At 46.8% G+C, this 22414-nt stretch overlaps 1 protein-coding gene across 1 annotated transcript in view; it reads left to right on the forward strand.

Annotated features, from left to right (window-relative positions):
* Positions 1-22414, forward strand: part of faxcb (failed axon connections homolog, metaxin like GST domain containing b) — a 64969-nt gene that overhangs the window by 5926 nt on the left and 36629 nt on the right. Inside the window, exon 2 of the mRNA XM_063073300.1 lies at positions 10463-10598. Coding sequence (XP_062929370.1) covers positions 10463-10598 — 136 coding nt within the window. The remainder of the gene's footprint in view (positions 1-10462; positions 10599-22414) is intronic.

Consider the following 22414-nt stretch of genomic DNA (forward strand, 5'->3'; position numbering starts at 1 on the left):
TGTGGGTCTTGAGGCTTCTGTACCTTCTTCCTGATGGTTGAGGGATCATAACTGGTCCCAAATCCAGTGGTGTGGGTCTTCAGGCTCCTGTACCTTCTTCCTGATGGCAGTAGTGACAGCAGTGAGAAGGGCGCATGGCCTGAGTGGTGGGGGCCCTGATGATGGATGCTGTTTTCCTGAGATAGCGCTCCGTGTCGATGTCCTCAGTGGTGGGGTGGGATGTACCCATGGAGGACTGCACTACTTTTTGTAGGCTTTTCCATTCAAGGACGTTGCTGCTTCCATAGCTTCGTGGCACACCTGTGCTGATGGAGTTTATGGAGGAGAAGTTGTTGGCAATCAAAACTGGGGCCTGCAAGTGAGGAAATTAAGGATCCAGTTGCACAAGGAGGAATTGAGGACCAGGTCCTTGGAGCTTATTGATTAAGGTAATTGATTATGAAGTGTCAAGGTACTTGGAGGCACATATTAAAATTAGCCATAATAGACATAATGAGGGGTGACCTCATTGAAACCTATCAAATGGTGAAAGGCCTCGATAGAGTGGATGTGGAGAAGATGTTTCCTATGGTGGGAGAGGGTAAGACCAGAGGACATAGCCTCAGAATAGAGGGGCGTCCATTTAGAACGGCGATGAGGAGGAATTGCTTTGCCTAGTGAGTGGTGAATCTGTGGATTTTTTTTTTGCCACAGGCAGCTGTGGAGGCCAAGTCTTTATGTAAATTTAAGGCAGAGGCCATGAAGGGATGTAGTGTGAAGGCAGGAGATTGAGGCTGAGAGGAAAAGTGGATTTGCCGTAATGCAATGGCGGAACAGACTCGATGGGCCAAATGGCCAAACTCTGCTCCTATATCTTCTGGACTTATGGTCTGAACTTTGAGGGGATGATGGTATTGAATGCTGAGCTGTTGTTGATGAAGAGCATCCTGATGTCTGCAGCTTCATGGTCCAGTTGTTCCAGGTTCGAGTGAAGAGCCAGTGAACTGGCATCTGCTGTTGACCTGTTGTGATGGTAGGCAGATTGGTGTGGGTCCAGGTCACTCCTCAGGCAGGAGCTGATATGTTTCATCACCAACCTCTCAAAGCACAGAGGGTATGAGGTGAATGAGTCAGGTTACCATGTTCTTCTTGGACATCGCTAACATTGAAGCCTGCTTCAAGCAGGTGGGTACCTCAGACTGCCGAAGTGATGGGTTAAATATAGTCAGTGATCAGCACAGGTCTTTAGTCCTCGGCCAAGTACCCCATGGGGCCAGATATTTTCCATGGGTGCACCCTCCTGAAGGATGTTCTCATGCTGACCTCAGAGACTGTGACGACAGGGTCATCAGGGACCCTGTATCACTGCCTTACGTCGTGAAATTTGTTGTTTTGCAGCAGCGGTACAGTGCAATATATAAAATATACTGTAAATTGTAATAAGATATATACCTATACGCTGTATTTTTATATATAACTTAAATAAATAGGGCAAAAAGAGTATAAAAATAGTGAGGTAGTGTACGTGGGTTCACTGTCCGTTCAGAAATCTGATGGCGGAGGGGAAGAAGCTGTTCCTAACAGGTTGAGTGTGTGTCTTCAGGCTCCTGTACCTTCTCCCTGAAGTGGTAATGAGAAGAGGGCATGTCCTGGGTGATGGGGGTGCTTAATGGTGAATGCCACCTTTCTGAAGGTGCTGGGGAGGCTGGTGCCCATGATGGAGCTGGCTGAGTTTGCGACTTTCTGCAGCTTTTTCAATCCTGCACAGTGGCCCCTCCATCCTAGATGGCGACTGTACTTTTTTTCCATGGATGCTGCCTGGTCTGCTGGCTTCCTTCAGCATTTTGAGTGTGTTGCTCGGATTTCCAGCATCTGCAGATCTCCTCTTGTTCTAGATGGTGATGAAACCAGCTGGAACGCTCTCCGGAATATATCTGTAGGAGTTTCCAAGAGTCTCTGGTTTTACGGTTTTGGTGGCGCTGGTGAGGCTCAGCAACTCTGGGCTGGTGTCTGACGAAACAAAGAAAACAGCTAAACACTTTGTTAACCACACTTTTTCTGCCAGCAATAGCTGCATCTTCCTTTTGGACCTGGAGGCAATTCGATGTGGCAGAGCTGAGGCGAGGCAGCGGGACCATCACTGAGAGCGAGGAAAACCCGCGATTCAATCGATTTAAGTGCCGGGCTGATTTGGAAAGGTCAGGCACGGGCTGAATCAGGCGGCTCGGTCCAAGGCACAGAGTGTATCGAAGAGACAAAACCTGATGTTTGGATGGTGATTGAAGTGCCGGGCCGAATTGGAAAGGTCGGGATATCACTGCACTGCCCTGCACTGAACTAAGGGTCTGCGGACGGATTCAGAACACCATTTGTTGTCATGATTTCTTCTCTCTGCACTTTGGGTGTTTTCTTTTTTAGGGTTCTTTTGGGCTTCTTTGTTTCGTGGCTGCCTGTAAGGAGACGAATCTCAAAGTTGTATAGTTGTACACACACTTTGATAATGAATGTATTTTGAACTTTTGGACTTTGAACATAGTCAGTCACTGTTCGGTCAAGATGGTGCCTGTGTACAATGCTCCCACGGTCAACATCTTCTGGACAGATCACAAAACTATTTGTTTCTCTTCTTTTATGTCCTTTACATCTGTTTTTTGCCTTGAATGTGTTTCTGGAACCTGTGATTTGCAGTTTGGCGATCGTTTGGGTGTTCCAGTGCTCTGCGGTCTCTTGAGATGATTCCGGGAGACAGAAAGCGTGATTTTGTGACGAGGAGGCTGCGGGGGCCGGTGGGGGGGGGGGGGGCTGCGTGAACTGATGTTCAACTCCATTTTGCCAATTAAAGTTTCCATTGTTCGCCGATTAAAGCGACTATGGATATTGAAATATCGAGGCGAATGCTGAAGGCGAGTGTCAGCTACCTGCCTTTTGATAACCGGTGGGATCGCTGTGCTGTTGGACAGGGAAGCCTGTGTGGCCTGCTGCTGTGCCCGGAGGGTGTCACCCTAGTTCTCAGTGTTTTGGATATGGATCTGGTTTTGGACTATGGACTATGGACGTTTTTTTTAGCCTTATAGTTTTTTATATTCTGTGTTTTTTCACCCAATTGTTTATTTGTGTGGGGTAGGAGGATCTGGAGGTTGATGTTCCTGTTCTGTTTTTTTTGTGCGGAAGAGGGGGGATTTGAGGGTTGATGTTCATGCAGCGTTTTGTGCGGGGAGAAGGATATGGGGGTCAACGTTCCGGTTGTGTTCTGTGCGGTGGAAGAGGGGTTTGGAGTTGATCTTTGTTCATTTTTGTGTTCAGGGGAGGAGAATTTGAGGGATGACAATTGTGCTACCGTTCTTTGTTTCTTGGTTTCGTGGCTATCTGGAGAAGAAGAATTTCAGAGTTGTATACTTTGATAATGAATGTACCTTTGAACCTCTGAAATACTGTGTAGCTGCTGGTGTGACTTCTGCATAATTACATCAGTATGTTGGGCCCAGGATAGATCTTCAGAGATGTAGACACCCAGGAACCTGAAACTGCTCACTCATTCCACTGCTGGCCCCTCGATGAGTTCCCTGGACTTCCCCTCCCTGGCGTCCACCTTCGTGTCTTTGGCCTCCTCCATTTTATCAAGCACAAACCCGAGGAACAGCACCTCATTTAAGTTTGACCCATTGCAGCCTTTTGTGTTCAAAATCAAATTCAATGGTTTCAGGTAACTCCATTTCAGTGTTTGTAACAAAACTGGTCAATGTAGAATCAGGTTTATTACCACTGACTTATGTTCTAAAATTAGTTATTTTGCGGCAGCAGTACAGTGCAGGACATACAAATAATTACTTTAAGTTACAACAAATAAATAAATATAGCAATAACTGACACCTTAAGTGCGATTAGGATGGGCAAATAAATTGAAAGGCCAAGGTAGAGCGGATGTGGAGAGGATGTTTCCTATTGCAGGATGAGAGGGAACAGCCTCAGAACAGAGGGGCCTTCATTTAGAACTGAGATGAGGAGGAATTTCTTTAGCCAAAGAGTGGTGAATCTGTGGAATTCATTGCCATAGATGGCTGTGGAGACAAAGTCAATGGATATTCTTAAAGGAGAGGCTGATAGGTTCTTGAGTAATCAAGAAAGGTATCAAAGGTTAGGGAGAGGAGGAAGGAGAATGAGGTTGAGAGGGATAATAAATCAGCCATGATGGAATACTTTACTTTATTGTTGCCAGACAACTGATACTAGAGCGTACAATCATCACAGCGATACTTGATTCTGCGCTTCGTATTCCCTGGATTACAAATCAAGAGTAAATATTAAAAATTTAAATTATAAATCATAAATAGAAAATAGAAAAGGGAAAGTAAGGTATTGCAAAAAAAAAACTGAGAGGCAGGTCCGGATATTTGGAGGGTACGGCCCAGATCCGGGTCAGGATCCGTTCAGCAGTCTTATCACAGTTGGAAAGAAGCTGTTCCCAAATCTGGCCGTATGAGTCTTCAAGCTCCTTATGTGTAATAGTAGCAGAGGCTCGATGGGCGGAATGGCCTGATGCAGCTCCTATGTCATATGGTCTTATGCTCTAATATCAGTCGGTTTAATCATTTGTTAGCAATGGCTAGAAACTATCTCTTCCATTTGGATTTAATCTCCAGGGGGCAAGCAGCACTAGTTCCTGTAATATTATATTGTACTGGCCTAATTCTGCTCCAATGGCTGATGGCCTTCTAAGCTGTGAGTATTTCTGGTGCTGTAGGCTATGTGGCCTCTTTGAAGGGCTCTTGTACCAGGTGAAGAAAAAATGGCATTTTTCTTTCTCGAAAGGACACTGGTGAATAGTTCCAACTTCAGAATAATATGCCAGCTTTGTGGGTATAGTTTTGTTTGCAGATTTTAAAAAAAGCAACACAGATTTCAAAGAGAATCACGTCTGGTTTGAAGTCCAGTTGTCTGCATTGTTAGCCTCGGCCTCAAGACTAATTTAGTAACCTGACAGCCATACCAGTGAACACCCCCCCATTTTCACCTCATCCCATTACATCACTGCATCTCCTCCCTTTGCCCCTTCAGGTAATACTGCCATCTGCCCTTTAACTTTAACGAGGGGCATAGCTTTAAGGTGATCTGAGTGAAGTATAGGGTAAATGTCAGAAGTAGATTTTTTTTTAACACAGAGAGTGGTAGGTATGAGGAACACCCTGCTGGGATGTTGGTAGAGGCAGATACATTAGGGACACTTGAGAAATTTTTAGATAGTTCTGTGGGTGGAAGAGAGTGGAGGGCAGGGTTAGACTGATCTTGGAGTAGGTGAGAAGGTCAGCACAGTATAGTGGGCCGAAGAGCCTGTAGTATGCTCTACTGTTCCATGTTCTGATAGGTGCATCAGTGAACCCCAGAAGGCACCATGTCCACCTCAGGAGTTTATTTCTCACTAAATCATTGCTTCTCTTCTTGTCGGGCCTGTAGATAATTCTGCGTGCAGGCCAGCAGTTGTCCCACCAGTGACTGGGGAAGGCCAGGACACAGCAAACCAGCTTTCTCCTCTTTCAATCTGTTTTTATTAAGTGAATGCATTTCATTATAAGTAATGTAATAAAATATCAACACCAATATACAAGTTCAAGGTTAGTTTTATTGAGAGACAGTGCAAAATAGGCCCTTTCCGGCCTTCGAGCCATGCTGCTCAGCAAACCCCTAATTTAATCCTAGTCTAATCGCAGGACAAATTACATCGACCATTTAACCTATTGACCGGTATGCCTTTGGACTGTGGGAGGAAACCGGAGCACCCGGAGGAAACCCACACGGAGGAAACCCACACGGTGACAGAGAGAACGTAAAACTTTTCACAGAAGTGATGGGAATTGAACCTGGGTCGCCTGTACTGTAAGGTGAGGTGCTAACCACTACGGTACCATGCTGGCCTGTACATGCACGTGTAAATGTGTATGGCATCATTCAACCTTACACATGTACACAGCTAAACGGAACAATGACCCTCAGGGACCAGGGTGCAAAACACAGCACATACAACACATAAAATAACATTAACACAATAATATTCTTCTCCTTAAAGACCATCACCCCTACCGGAGCATAGGCCGCTGACAGCAGCTAGGGTATTTTTAGCTTTCTTAAGGGGTACAGGGTTTTTTTTATAGCATATGACGGATAAGCAGGAATAGGGTACAAGGATGGCCAAAGCTGGGAGGATAAAGTGTAGGTTAGGGTGTGTGTGTGTGTGTGAGTGTGAGTGATTGGGTGAAGGGATTTAGAATGTAAATCTATTGCACACTCCGGAGCGGAAGGTGGGGGTAATGCACCATTAAGCTGGGTGCCAACTGCCGTAAAACAAGATAAAGAAGAAGAAGAAGAAGACAGCAGCTCACTAGAGTCCTCTGTCCTGGGCCAGTCCCCAGGTGTAGCCCATCCTTTTCGTCTCCTTCCCGTCCCAGGGATGAGGACTGTGCAGCTTCTCTTGGCATTTCTGCAGCTCTGGGTTTTTACAGGATAGAGTTGCTAGCCTCTTGCCCAAACCTCCTCCTTTTACATCCGGGCTAGGGGCCATCTATGGTGCAGTTACAATAATATTAACAGATTGAAAAAGCTATTCTTTAGATGTTGAAGTTGACGTAAAGTGCAAATGCGACATATAGGTGAATACACAACAATATTACTGCGACTGGGTGGTAGCAGCGTGCTCAGCAGTCTCACATCCTGGGGAGAGAAGCTGTTCTTTCAGAAAATGATTGATGTACTATCGTTTATCCGGTGCTCCCGATGTGGCCTTCTCCACATTGGTGAGACTGGAAGTAGATTGGGGAATGCTTTGTTGAGCACCTTCACTCCATCCGCAAAAAGCAGGATTCCCCAGCGACCAACCACTCCCCATTCCCATTCCAACATGTCGGCCCATGGCCTCGTCTTGATGAGCAACTCTCAGGTTGGAGGAACAATGCCTTGCATTCTGTCTGGGTAGTCCCCAAAGTGGTGTCATGAACACCACTTTCTGCAACTTCCGGTAATTTTTCCAACCAATTCCCCATTCTGCACTCCTCACTTCTTCTCTGTAACTGCCTATCACCTCCCCTTGTTGACCCTCCTCCTACCCATTCTCCCAAGGTCCACCCTCAGATTCCATCTTCTCCGGCCCTTTACCTTTTCCACCTATCACCTGTCAGCTCTGACTCCATCCACCCCTCCCCCCCCACACACCTGGCCTCACCTGTCACCTGTCAGCTTCTGACTCCATCCACCCCTCCCCCCCCACACACACCTGGCCTCCCCTATCACCTGTCAGCTTCTGACTCCATCCACCCCTCCCCCCACACACACCTGGCCTCCCCTATCACCTGTCAGCTTCTGACTCCATCCACCCCTCCCCCCACACACAGCTGGCCTCCCCTATCACCTGTCAGCTTCTGACTCCATCCACCCCTCCCCCCACACACACCTGGCCTCCCCTATCACCTGTCAGCTTCTGACTCCATCCACCCCTCCCCCACACACAGCTGGCCTCACCTGTCACCTGACAGCTTCTGACTCCATCCATCCATCCCTCCCCCACGCACACCTGGCCTCCCCTATCACCTGTCAGCTTCTGACTCCATCCACCCCTGCCCCACACACAGCTGGCCTCACCTGTCACCCGTCAGTTCTGACTCCATCCACCCCTCCCCCCACACACAGCTGGCCTCCCCTATCACCTGTCAGCTTCTGACTCCATCCACCCCTCCCCCCACACACACCTGGCCTCCCCTATCACCTGTCAGCTTCTGACTCCATCCACCCCTCCCCCACACACAGCTGGCCTCACCTGTCACCTGACAGCTTCTGACTCCATCCATCCCTCCCCCACGCACACCTGGCCTCCCCTATCACCTGTCAGCTTCTGACTCCATCCACCCCTGCCCCACACACAGCTGGCCTCACCTGTCACCTGTCAGTTCTGACTCCATCCACCCCTCCCCCCACACACACCTGGCCTCCCCTATCACCTGTCAGCTTCTAACTCCATCCACCCCTCCCCCACACACCTGGCCTCCCCTATCACTTGTCAGCTTCTGACTCCATTCACCCCTCCCCCCCCACACCTGGCCTCCCCTATCACCTGTCAGCTTCTGACTCCATCCACCCCTCCCCCCACACACACCTGGCCTCCCCTATCACCTGTCAGCTTCTGACTCCATCCACCCCTCCCCCCACACACACCTGGCCTCCCCTATCACCTGTCAGCTTCTGACTCCATCCACCCCTCCCCCACACACCTGGCCTCCCCTATCACCTGTCAGCTTCTGACTCCATTCACCCCCCCCCCACACACCTGGTCTCCCCTATCACCTGTCAGCTTCTGACTCCATCCACCCCTCCCCCACACACAGCTGGCCTCACCTGTCACCTGACAGCTTCTGACTCCATCCATCCCTCCCCCACACACCTGGTCTCCCCTATCACAGGTCAGCTTCTGACTCCATCCACCCCTCCCCAACACACCTGGCCTCCCCTATCACCTATCAGCTTCTGACTCCATTCACCTCTCCTCCCCACACACACCTGGCCTCCCCTATCACTTGTCAGCTTCTGACTCCATCCACCCCTCCCCCACACACCTGGCCTCCCCTATCACCTGTCAGCTTCTGACTCCATCCACCCCTGCCCCACACACAGCTGGCCTCACCTGTCACCTGTCAGTTCTGACTCCATCCACCCCTCCCCCCACACACACCTGGCCTCCCCTATCACCTGTCAGCTTCTAACTCCATCCACCCCTCCCCCACACACCTGGCCTCCCCTATCACCTGTCAGCTTCTGACTCCATTCACCCCTCCCCCCCCACACACCTGGCCTCCCCTATCACCTGTCAGCTTCTGACTCCATCCACCCCTCCCCCCACACACACCTGGCCTCCCCTATCACCTGTCAGCTTCTGACTCCATTCACCCCTCCCCCCCCACACACCTGGCCTCCCCTATCACCTGTCAGCTTCTGACTCCATCCACCCCTCCCCCCCCACACACCTGGCCTCCCCTATCACCTGTCAGCTTCTGACTCCATTCACCCCCCCCCCCCCACACACCTGGTCTCCCCTATCACCTGTCAGCTTCTGACTCCATCCACCCCTCCCCCACACACAGCTGGCCTCACCTGTCACCTGACAGCTTCTGACTCCATCCATCCCTCCCCCACACACCTGGTCTCCCCTATCACAGGTCAGCTTCTGACTCCATCCACCCCTCCCCAACACACCTGGCCTCCCCTATCACCTATCAGCTTCTGACTCCATTCACCCCTCCTCCCCACACACACCTGGCCTCCCCTATCACTTGTCAGCTTCTGACTCCATTCACCCCTCCCCCCACACACCTGGCCTCCCCTATCACCTGTCAGCTTCTGACTCCATCCACCCCTCCCCCCACACACACCTGGCCTCCCCTATCACCTGTCAGCTTCTGACTCCATTCACCCCTCCCCCCCCACACACCTGGCCTCCCCTATCACCTGTCAGCTTCTGACTCCATCCCCCCCTCCCCCCCCACACACCTGGCCTCCCCTATCACCTGTCAGCTTCTGACTCCATTCACCCCCCCCCACACACCTGGTCTCCCCTATCACCTGTCAGCTTCTGACTCCATCCACCCCTCCCCCACACACAGCTGGCCTCACCTGTCACCTGACAGCTTCTGACTCCATCCATCCCTCCCCCACACACCTGGTCTCCCCTATCACTTGTCAGCTTCTGACTCCATCCACCCCTCCCCCACACACCTGGCCTCTCCTATCACCTGTCAGCTTCTGACTCCATCCACCCCTCCCCCCACACACACCTGGCCTCCCCTATCACCTGTCAGCTTCTGACTCCATCCACCCCTCCCCCACACACCTGGCCTCCCCTATCACCTGTCAGCTTCTGAATCCATCCACCCCTCCCCCACACACAGCTGGCCTCACCTGTCACCTGACAGCTTCTGACTCCATCCATCCCTCCCCCACACACCTGGTCTCCCCTATCACTTGTCAGCTTCTGACTCCATCCACCCCTCCCCCACACACCTGGCCTCTCCTATCACCTGTCAGCTTCTGACTCCATCCACCCCTCCCCCCACACACACCTGGCCTCCCCTATCACCTGTCAGCTTCTGACTCCATCCACCCCTCCCCCACACACCTGGCCTCCCCTATCACCTGTCAGCTTCTGAATCCATCCACCCCTCCCCCACACACCTGGCCTCCCCTATCACCTGTCAGCTTCTGAATCCATCCACCCCTCCCCCCACACACACCTGGCCTCCCCTATCACCTGTCAGCTTGTCCCCCTTCCCCACCTTCTTATTCTGCCATCTTCCCCTTTCCTTTCCAGTCCTGATGAAGGGTCTCAGCCTGAAACATCGACTGTTTATTCCTCTCCTAAGTTCCTACAGCATTTTATGTGTGATGCTCTGGATTTCCATCTTCAGCAGAGTCGCTTGTGTTTACGATTTATGTCTTTCTTATTTTTCAGAAAGGAGCAAAAACTGGATTCTAAAGATGCGATTATATTGCATCAGTTCTCCCGGCCAGAGTGTAAGATTCCCAGCCTGTCTCCTTTCTGCTTGAAGATGGAAACGTTCCTCCGAATGGCTGACTTGCCGTACCAGGTTGATAAAATGTTTGCTCCTGTGCTTACTGTCTACTGGTCACAGTTTGTCTACTGTTGCTTGCCTCGGTTTCTCCAAGGGGTACCATGGTAGTGTAGCAATTTACAACTTGGGGCGTTCTGCAGTTTGGAGTTTAATTCCGGCATCCGTTGTTAAGGTGTTTGTCCACTCTCCCGGGAGCTCAAGGGTTTCCTCCAGGTGCTCTGCTTTCCTCCCACAGTCCAAAGGTTTACTGGTTAGTAGGAATTGGTCATTGTAAATTGTCCCGTGATCAGGTTAGGGTTAAATAGGTGGGCAATGTGACTCATTGGGCCGAAGGGCCTTTTCCGCACTGTTTCTCTAAATAAATACATTAAAACAGCTGTCAAAAGTATTTCATGGCACATTCTAGCAGTTAGTCTTTCTGTTGATGAACGTCTAAGTCATTTTAATCAAGATAGTGAATGGAGAAATTCCTAAATTCCTGTTTATGCTCTTGGTAGTAGTTTACCAACAAAACCTTTGAACCAAAAATCCTACAGCCGTTTCAAGATTCAAGATTGTTTATTGTCATTCTTCAGTACAGGAGAAAAGTTCTAGTTTAACTTCATCAGTCCACAGGACTTGTTTCCAAAATGCATCAGGCTTGTTTAGATGTTCCTTTGCAAACTTCTGACGCTGAATTTTGTGGTGAGGATGCAGGAAAGGTTTTCTTCTGATGACTCTTCCATGAAGATCATATTTATGCAGGTATCACTGCATGGTAGAACAGTGCACCACCACTCCAGAGTCTGCTAAATCTTCCTGAAGGTCTTTTGCAGTCAAAAGTACAGGCCAATCTCAGAAATGTCAGCAGGACAGATGAAAAGAGAAAAGGAATTCATTGCCACAGCTGGCTGTGGAGGCCAAGTCACTGGGTGTATTTAAAGCAGAGGTTGATAGGTTCTTGCTGAGTTAATTGTGTCAAATGTTATGGGGAGCAGGCAGGAGACTGGGGTTGAGAGGAAGAATAAATTGTGCTAGCATAGGTTTGATGTGACTGGCTAGCACCGAGCTCTCACCTGTTGTTGGCAGCAACGCCTATCGCCGTTATCTTACAGTGCAGGGAAGTGCACTTTGAAGGGGTGAAGGTACTCGGGAATCCTGGTGTAGGATTCCCTGAATGTTAACTTGCAGGTGGAGTCAGTGGTGAAGAAGACTACTCCAATGTTAGCATTCATTTTGAGAGGACCAGAATATAAAAGGAAGGATGGAATGCTGAGGCTTCATAAGGCACTGGTTTGACCACTTTTGAGTATTGTGAGCAGCTTGGGGACTTTTATCTGAGAAAGACTTGGCCAGCATTGGAGAGGGTCCAGAGGAGGTTCACAAGTATGATCCCAGGAATGAAAGGGTCAATGTTTGAGGAGCTTTTGATGACTGGCGCCCCACACAGACTTCCAATTTGCGCCTTGTAAGGCATGAAAATGCCTGACGTATGCCTCTCATGGATCGACGTTCCCCTTGATGACAGTATTCACTGGAGTTTGGAAGAATGAGGGGGATCTCACTGCATATTGAATGTCACATATTGAAAGGCCACAGAGTGGACTTGGAGAGGGTGTTTCCATAGTGGGAGAGTCTAGGACCGGAGGCACAGACCCAGAATACATGGCTGTTTCTTTAGAACAGCGATGAAGAGGAATTTCTTTAGCCGCAGGGTGGAGTACCTGTGGAATTCATTGCCACAGATGGCTGTGGAGGCCAGGTCATTGGGTATATTTAAAGTGGAGGTTGATGGCTTCTTGATTAGTAAGGGTGTCAAAGGTTAGGGGGAGAAGGTAAGAGAATGAGTTTGAATGGAGAAGCAGCTTGATGGGCCAAATGGTCTAATTCTGCTCCTATGTCTTATGGTCTTAACACAACACTTGGTCTTATAAAGTGCCAACAGGACCAGGAAATATTCCAGAAGCAGCTGCAAAGAAATTATCATGCGAATTGATTAATTTTTAAAAGAATTTCGATTATGTAATTCAACTTATTCTACATTGCTTTTGAATTTAACGGTGAATAGCAGTTGTGTGAATTCATAAATATTGGATTGTGTGGTAGTTCATGGTATAAGACTCAATCTGTGTAATCCCACTTTGGAATGACGGAGGAGGAGAGGTGACTTGATGGAGCATAAGTAGAACGGACAGGCCAGTGCTTGTTTTCTCGGGTGACAATGGCCAATACCAGAGGATATCTGTTTAAGGTGAGTGGAGAAAAGTACAGGGTGATGTCAGAGGTAGATTTATAGGAGTTGTGGGTGTTTGGATTGCACTGGCAATGTTGGTGGAGCAGGTGGTTTATGTATGGCTTTTCATAGATTTTATTGTATTTCTTTATTTTCTTGTAAATGCTTGCAGGAAGGTTAATCTCAGGGTAGTACAGTTTGAGCACCCCAACCTGGAATTCCAGTATCTGAAACCCTCCTGAAATCCAAAAGTTTTTTGCGCACTGACATGACGTCACCAATGGAAAATTCTACAAGTCAATGCATAAGTCTTTGCGCATCACGGACAGTTCTGAGAAATGACCTTACATACGTAATGATCGGAAGTTAATGAGAAGTAGGAAAACACTGTATGAGCTGGAAAATGAAGATCTTGATTATGTATTGAAAGAGTGGATTGATCAGCATCAGAGTGAACATATGCTGATTAACAATATATTGATGATGAAACAAGCAAAAATTTATGAAGATGAACTGAAAATTGAAGGTAATTGTGAATATTCAGCAGGATGGCTGCAGGAACTTAAGAAAAGGCACACCATTAAGTTTTTAAGGATTTAAAAACTTTTAAAGGTAAAGTGTCTGCTGATCACGAAGCAGCAGAGAAATTCAAAGATAAGTTTGTGAAGATCTTCACTGATGAAAACCTGACACCAGGACAAGTTTACAATGCTGATTGTTTTTATACCTAAAAGAAGTAAAACACAAATACAGTGTACTGTGATCAAAACATGGCATCGTAGGTGGAGACTGAAAGCCTGCCGTTGTCCAACAACTACTGCAGGTATTCTCCTGATGCTCCTGTGCTGCTTTTGTTACCCTGCACACATTATGTTTTCATTATATTAATGGTATGTCATATTTTTTATTGTTAATGTGTGTTTAACAAGTGCAAGACAAAGTCTGCTTGCCGGTAGCACAAAAATTCAGAGTCAGGATTGCTGGCGAATCCCAAACTATCTCATCAAAATACGAAAAAATTCAAAACCCGAAACATTTCTGGCCCCAGGCATTTTGGATAAGGGGTACTCAACCTGTATATGATAATACTGTATATACATACCTTGATAACAAATCAGACATCCCACCCTGCAAAAACTCATTTCAGGGAGGTAGCACCATCAATTTGCGGAAGACTCCCAGAACTTTCAGGAGAGGTGGGATGTCTGCAATAGAGTAGCTCCTTAGCAGCTGGCCAGCTAGTTTAAATAACGTTAGCTATGCTAATGAACGAATGACACCTGTTAAACTCACCTCAACATGTCTTTTACAGTCTTAACCCACCATGGGCAACAGAAAAGTCACTGTTACAAACAGTGCAGCGTGCAACACTGTCATTATTTTTGACCCCTATTAGGCAGGGGTACAATTTAGTGTAGTCTGGGGTGACATACATTTTATATTTTCTGTTTTTGGAACACTCTGTCACTCTGACTTTTTTTGGAACCCTCTCGCTCTTGCTCTTGCTCTCGCTCTCTCTCGTGGTCACTCTCTGTCTCTCTCACGCTCTCTCTCGCGATTTCCGGGACATTGTATATAATTTACGGGCATCAGGGAGCCACTATTAATATGCGGGAGACTCCCAGAACTTCTGGGAGAGGTGGGATGTCTGACAAATTAACTTTAAACTTTATATAGTTCAGCACAACATTGTGTGCTGAAAGGCCCATTTGTGCTGCACTGTTTTATGTTCTATCTGTTTTTAGGGGTGAGTTGACATATCTACGCAAGACATGGGTACAGCTCCTCTGAACTCACCCCCTCACCTCCATGGCAGCTTTGATGTCTCTGACCATCTTCCCATGGTTCATGCATTACCGATATGGTGGCTGTCAGGATTCATTCTCACTTCAATGATCTTCTAGTTTGTGTCTGCTAAATTTGCTTTCTGTTTATGGATCACTTGATCGGACGCGAGCCCTGATTTCTCTCTTCAGCCCATCAATCTCTTTTGAGGAATATGCCACCCACAGCTTCTCACCAGAGTCCTCAGTCTGGGCCAAAGCTGTGACTTCCACTTACACCTCACGACTTCATAATTCTTCTAGACGAAGATCATTCCTCTCCCAGGGATGATGTTTTTGGAATTTCTGTAGCTCTGGGGTTTTATGGGATGGGGTTGTTAGCCCCATGTCCAATCCTCCTCCTTTCACAGCCGGGCTTGGGACCGTCAGTGGTGCAGTTAGCTCTCATTTAGAGCTCCTGAGAGAGGATGAACTCCAATATCGAGGCACCTGCTCTTCACAGTTGTGGGCATTGTTGACCAGGCTTGTCGGTATCATTCAAAAGTGACAAAAAAGGGCAACAGAAGTGATCTGCATCTTTGGTGCACTTCCAACATGGACAATCAGAATTTTTATCTTCCAATGACCATACGGGATTCTGAGGTGACCATAAACCATTTCAGGATAAATCATTACTACTATTACTTTTAGTAATAAGCTATTATTAATATCTATCATTTATTACCTTTATCATCATGGACATGCCCCCTTCTTGTTACTACCACCAGAGAGGAGGTACAGGAGCCTAAAGATCCATGCTCAACTTTTTTTAGGAACATCTTCTTCCTCTCCACCAACAGATTTCTGAATGGTCCAGGAACACATGAACACTGCCTCACTCTTCCTCTTTCTCACTTTATCTATCTGTCTATCTATTCATCTGTCTGTTCATATATAAAAGTCTGTTTGGAGTATTGTATTCATTTCTGGTCACCTCATTATAGGAACTATGTTGGCGTATTTTGAGAGGGTGCCAAGGAGATTTACCAGGATGCTGTCTGGTTTAGAAACCACGTTATGTGAGGAAAAGTTAAGTGAGTTGGTGCTTTCTTCTTTGGACTGGAAGAGGATGAAAGGTGACTTGATAGAGGTGTACAAGATGCTAAGAGGCATAGGCTGAATGGACAGTCAGTGCCTTTCTCCCAGGAAACAAGGAACTTAATTGTAAGCTGATTGGACAAGAGTACAGGAGAGATATCAGAGGTAGATTTTTTACAAAGATGCATGGAACACACTGGCAGGAGTGGTGGTAGAGGCAGATACATTAGGGACATTCATGAAACTCCCAGATAGGCACATGGACGAAAGAAAAATGGAGGGAGAGGATTAGATTGATCTTGGAATTGGTTGAGCAATTGGCACAATATTGTGGTGCAAAGGGCCTATACTGTCTGTCTATCTATCTATCTATCCACTCTGTAATCTACAGTAGTTTTTAATGTCCTGCTGCTGCAAAACAGCAAATTTCATGGCCCGCAGCAACCTTGTGGGCTGAAGTGTCTCTTCCTGTGCTGTATATTCCGTGTGCTTGATGGCGGTGATGGTGAAACTGATTGTAATTCTGAAACTACAGGGCTCTGTGTTACATCTCCCTCCATGCCGAGGAGGAGCAGTTACGGCTGTTAATGAACGTTGATGGAGTGAATAAAACTGCCTTGCAGGGAAAGACCAGCTGCCTGCTGAGCCTGTCTCTCTCTCTCTCTCTCTCTGACCGCGCCTCTCACAATGTGATAGGTTTCCCAGCGGCCTCCCCTCAGCTGTAGTCACATGCCCAAAACCGTAGTCTCCCGAGTGTCACAAAGAAATGGAAACAATCCAGTTCAATAAAACGGGCAATGTTTAGTTCTGCTCTTGCCCGCTGCTCAGCTGACAGAAACCAGAACGTAATTTTACCACTGAGGTTCGGTGAAACTAGAGCTAGATGTCATTGGTTAAGGATGAAAGGTGAAATGTTTAAGATGACTATCAGGCAGAACAGAACTCAGAGGGCAATGAGAGTGTGGAACGAGCTGCCAGCCGGTCCAATTTCAACATTTAGGAGAAATTTGGATAGGGACATGGATATAGCGATATAGAGGGCTGTGGTCCAGGTACAGGTTGATGGGATTGGATAGATTAATGGTTTGGTATGGACTAGAGGGGCCAAAGGGCCTGTTTCTGTGCTGTAGTGCTCTATGGTTCCATTGTAAATTAAAATGCTTTTACTGTATTTCTCCTGCCTCAGGCCTTGAGCCTATCTCGCTCCTCCCACAGGTAAAATAATATTCATTGACTTTTATATTCAGTGCATGTTGAGACCTCCAGCTGGTATTTGAGGGTCCCTTTGGGCCTCCGGTACTGACTCCCAACACTAAAGGCTCCACATCTTATTTATTTCAGAATCAGGTTTATTATCACCGGCATGTGACGTGAAATTTGTTAACTTAGCAGCAGCAGTTCAATGCAATACATAATATAGAAGAGAAAAAATAAAATTAAAAAAATAGTAAATAAGTAAATCAATTACAGTACACCTACATTGAATAGATTAAAAATTATGCAAAAAACTGAAATAATGTATACTAAAGAAAGTGAGGTAGTGTCCAAGGGTTCGATGTCCATTTAGGAAACGGATGGCAGAGGGGAAGAAGCTGTTCCTGAATCGCTGAGTGTGTGCCTTCAGGCTTCTGTATCTCCTACCTGATGGTAACAGTGAGAAAAGGGCATGTCCTGGGTGCTGGAGGTCCTTAATAATGCACACTGCCTTTCTGAGACACCGCTCCCTGAAGATGTCCTGAGTATTTTGTAGGCTAGTACCCAAGATGGAACTGACTAGATTTACAACCCTCTGCAGCTTCTTTTGGTCCTGTACATTAGCCCTCTGCCCCCATACCAGACAGTGATGCAGCCTGTCAGAATGCTCTCCACGGTACATCTGTAGAAGCTTTTGACTGAATTTATTGACATACCAAATTTCTTCAAACTCCTAATGATTTGAAGATTTAGATACAGCATGGAAACAGACCACTGTGGATCAACGAGCCCCTGCTGCCCAATTACACCCATGTGGTCAATTAACCTCATAACCTGTGCATCTTTGGAATGTGGGAGGAAACCAGAGCACCTGGAGGAAATCCAGGCGCACACGGGAAGGGATGTACCAGCTTGCTTATAGAGGATGTTGGAATTGAACTCCAAACTCCAGTGTCCTAAGTTACAATAGCTTCATGCTAACCACTACGCTAAAATGGTGTCCCATTTGTTCCTTCTCAAGATGCAAGAGACTGTAGATCCTATAATATGGGCCAAAAAAAAAAGAAATCTGCTGGAAAAACTCAGTAGGTTGAGCAGCATCTGTGGGAAGAAAGAATTTGTTGACTATTCAGGTCCTGATGCAGGGTTTTTGATCTAAAATATTGACGATTCCTTTCCTTCCACAGATGCAGCTCGACCCGCTGAGATCCTGCAGCAAATTGTGTGTTGCTGCTTGTTCTTTCTTACTTGACTCTTAATTAATGTCCCTTCCTCCCCTGCCAACTTTAAACCCCTCACAGGTTCTTGATAGATTCGGACTTTAATTCCTGGAACACAGGAGAATGAAGGGAGATTTTACAGAAGTATAGAAAATTACATGAGGGTTTGTTGGTTGTACATCGAGTCTGAGAATGACCATGAAATTTGGGCAGGAGTGTTTTTAAAGTGGAAAAGACCTTGGACTGGGGCAGTTCCACTCTCTTGACTTCGGAAGCCTGGATCCAGTGGTACGAGTAGTTATCTTAAGCTGGGATCTTTCCTGGTTGCAGTGGATGACCAGGATTTCTATGCCTCGTCCTGCCCTTTGCTCTTCAATGGAGCATTGCAGAACCGCCTCCCTGGCCATTGGTCACTGTTGGCCTCATCCGCCCAGCTGATTTCACATGCTAGAACAGGCACCCTGTCTCACCTGGTCCCTCAACACCAGCTCCATAGCCAAGAAAGCCCAGCAGCGTCTCTACTTTCTGTGAAGGCTGAGAAAAGTCCATCTCCCACCCCCCATCCTCACCACATTCTACAGAGGTTGTATCGAGAGCATCCTGAGCAGCTGCACCACTGCCTGGTTCGGAAATTGCACCATCTCGGATCACAAGACCCTGCAGCGGATAGTGAGGTCAGCTGAGAAGATCATCGGGGTCTCCCTTCCCACCATTACAGACATTTACACCACACGCTGCATCCGTAAAGCAAACAGCATTATAAGGACCCCATGCACCCCTCATACAAACTCTTCTCCCTCCTGCCATCTGGCAAAAAGCACTCACAACCTGACTATGTAACAGTTTCTTCCCCCAAACCATCAGACTCTTCAATACCCAGAGCCTGGACTGACACCAACCTACCGCCCTCTACTGTGCCTATTGTCTTGTTTATTATTTATTGTAATGCCTGCACTGTTTTGTGCAATTTATGCAGTCCTGGGTAGGTCTGTAGTCTAGTGTAGTTTTGTGTTTTTTTTTACGTAGTTCAGTGTAGTTTTTGTATTGTTTCGTGTCGCACCATGGTCCTGAAAAACCTTGTCTCGTTTTTACTGTGTACTGTACCAGCAGTTATGGTCGAAATGACAATAAAAAGTGACTTGACTTGACCAGGTTACGAGGACTGCCAGCTACCCTCACCTGGTTTAGCCCACCTGTCGAAACGGTGTACTGGGGTGAGGCATGAGTAGATGCAGGGTTTTTCCACTGAGGTTGGGTGGGACTAGAACTAAAGGTCATAGGTTGAGGCTGAAAGATGAAATGTTTAAGGGATCTTCTTCACTAAGAGGGCAGTGAGTGTGGAATGAGCTGCCAGTGGACATGGTGAATGCAGGTTCAATTTCAACATTTAAGAGAAGTTTGGATAAGTACATGGATGGGAAGAACGTGGAGGGTTGTGGGTGGGTGTAGGTCGATTGGACTAGCCAGAGACTGGGAATAGCCCTATCTGATATCTGCCTTTCAAGGCTCCAGTCGGCCCTCCCCAGCTCAGCTGTTAAGCACCCTCGTCTGCCCCAGGAAGACTCACATGCCTCTCAGTCTGTTTGTCTAGTTTTCATTCTTCATATTTTATTTTGAAACTGGGAAGGCTGTAAACTGCTTTAAGAGCATGCCCAATTTTCAAGGGCACAGCAGATGATCAGAAAATGTTGCTGTATTTTCCTGACAATGATATTTAGACATACAGTCGCACTGCCATACCTCCCACTCCTTGGTACAGTAAATGTCAGCATGAATGTACCACATGCATTGAATTTAAAATTAGTTAATGTTATTTTATTCCCAAGCTGCAGCAGACCCTATTACAATGCACTAGAGTACAAACAAAAAAGACAGCTGTAAATGACAAGCATTATATCCGACTTATGAGAGATTAGAGAGAGTTTAGCTTTATATGTCACATGTACATCAAACCATCAAAACATACAGTGAAACTTGTCAAATGAGGATTGTGCTGGGAGTAGCCCGCAAACGTCACCATGCTTCCCATCCCAATAGCTTCCTGTTAGCGACTTGCATTTCATCCTAGAGTCCTCTGTATTCCATTCATTTGCTGCCTTTTTCCACTTAGCTAAGAACCTGATTGTTAATTGGCATGACCTCACATTTTTCTGCGTTAAACTCCATTTGCTAATTTTTTGCTCACTCACTCAAAACGTCAAAATATCCTCATCACGCCATATTTGTCACATATTGTAAACGACAAGGTATGATGGCAGCATTTAAGAGGTTGCTAGACAGGCTCGTGAATATCTTTGTTTTACTTATTTTTATTTTGAGATACACTATGAAACAAGCCCATCTGGCCCAACAAGCCACACTGCCCAGCAACCTACCCATACGGTCAGGGCATGAAGGGATACGGGGGGAAGGCAGGAGATTGGGGCTGAGAGCAAAAATGGATCAGCCATGGCAGACTCGATGGGCCAAGTGGCCTAATTCTGCTCCTATATCTTATGGTCTTAATCCTAGCCCAATCACAGGACAATTTACAATGAGCAATTAACCTACTAACCGGTACATCTATGGACTGTGGGAGGAAATCAGAGCACCCAGAGGAAACCCACACGCACACTCTAGAATTGAACTTCAAACTCCAACACCCTGAGCCATAAGGGCATTGTGCTAAGCACTACGTTACTATGGTGCCCAAAAACGTGGCTGTTGATTGGCCTGACCTCACAACTTTTTAACGTTAAACTCCATTTGCCAGTTTATTGCTCATTCGCTCAAAGCATCCCACTGCGGGATCCAAATATCCTCATCACACCGTGTTTGACGCAGATTTTAAATGGCTTATGCAGGCCTCATTTTTTGCATAGAGAGCAGTGAGAGCCAGGGGTGGTGGAAGCAGATATGATAGGGGCTGTTAGATAGGCAATTGAATACGCAGGGAATGGAGGGATATGGATGGTGTGCAGCCAGTTTAATCTGGCCTTATGTTCAGCACAGATATGGTGGGCAGGAAGGTCTGTCCCTGTACTGTGCTCTTCAATGTTCGATGATGATTATACACTCCAGTGTCTTCCTATTAACGGATGTTAAAGACCATAAGATATAGGAGCAGAATTAGGCCATTCGACCCATCGAGCCTACTCCGCTATTCCAGCATGGCTAATTTATTACCCCTTTCAACCCTCCTGCACTCTCCCCATAACCTTTGACATCCTGACTAATCAAGAACCTATCAACCTCTGCTTTAAATATACCCGGTGACTTGGCCTCCACAGCCGTCTGTGGCAATTAATTCCACAGATGCAACACCTTCTGCCGAAAGAAATTCCTTCTCCACCCCATTCTAAAGAGGCGCCATTGTATTCTGAGATGGTGCCCTCTGTTCCTAAACTTCCCCATGAATGGAAACATTATTATTATTTTATTGTCGCCAAACAATTGATACTAGAGCATACAATCATCACAGTGATATTTGATTCTGTGCTTCGTGCTCCCTGGAGTACAAATCGATAGTAAATATAATAAAAATTTAAGTTATAAATCATAAATAGAAAATAGAAAAGGGAAAGTAAGGTAGCGCAAAAAAACTGAGAGGCAGGTCCAGATATTTGGAGAGTACGACACAGATCCAGGTCAGGATCCGTTCAGCAATCTTATCACAGTTGGAAAGAAGTTGTTCCCAAAACTTCCTTTCCATGTCCACTTTATCTAGGCCTTTCAATTTTCGGTTGGTTTCAAAGAAATTCTGCCTCATTCTTCTAATCTCCAGTGGGTACAGGCCCTAAGCTACCAAACGCTACTCATACATTAACCCTTTCATTCCTGGGATCATTGTTGTAAACCTGCTCTTGATCCTGTCTACTGCCTGCCCATCCTCTCCTAGCTAAGTGGCCCTAAAACTGCTCACAATGCTCCAGGTGCGGTCTGATCAATGTCTTATAATGCCCCTTGCTTTTATATCCTAGTCTTCTTGAAGTAAATACTGGCATGCATTCACCTTCCTTTCTATTGATTCAACCTGCAAGTTAACCTTTAGGACTCCTGTTCAGGATCCTCTCCAATCTCAGATAAGGGGCCTAAAACTGCTCACAGTACTCCAAATGAGGTCTGTCCGATGCCTTAAACTAACAGGCTAACAGCTCCCTTCTGGACAAGAGCATCGCATTCCCTGTTTTCCAGACTGCTTGTACCCTGTTCCAATTGGCACAGAATTGCCATTGCATTCCCCTGCTCTGCATGTGGGATGCACACGTGACTTCATTGTAGACTGTGCAAGTAATGCAAAATGTATGTTTGCTACTCATGAACAAAAGTCAACGTCAAATTTATTATCAAATTATGTATATGTTA

The sequence above is a fragment of the Mobula hypostoma genome, chromosome 2 (genome assembly GCF_963921235.1).
Source record: "Mobula hypostoma chromosome 2, sMobHyp1.1, whole genome shotgun sequence".
Lineage (NCBI taxonomy): Eukaryota > Metazoa > Chordata > Chondrichthyes > Myliobatiformes > Myliobatidae > Mobula > Mobula hypostoma.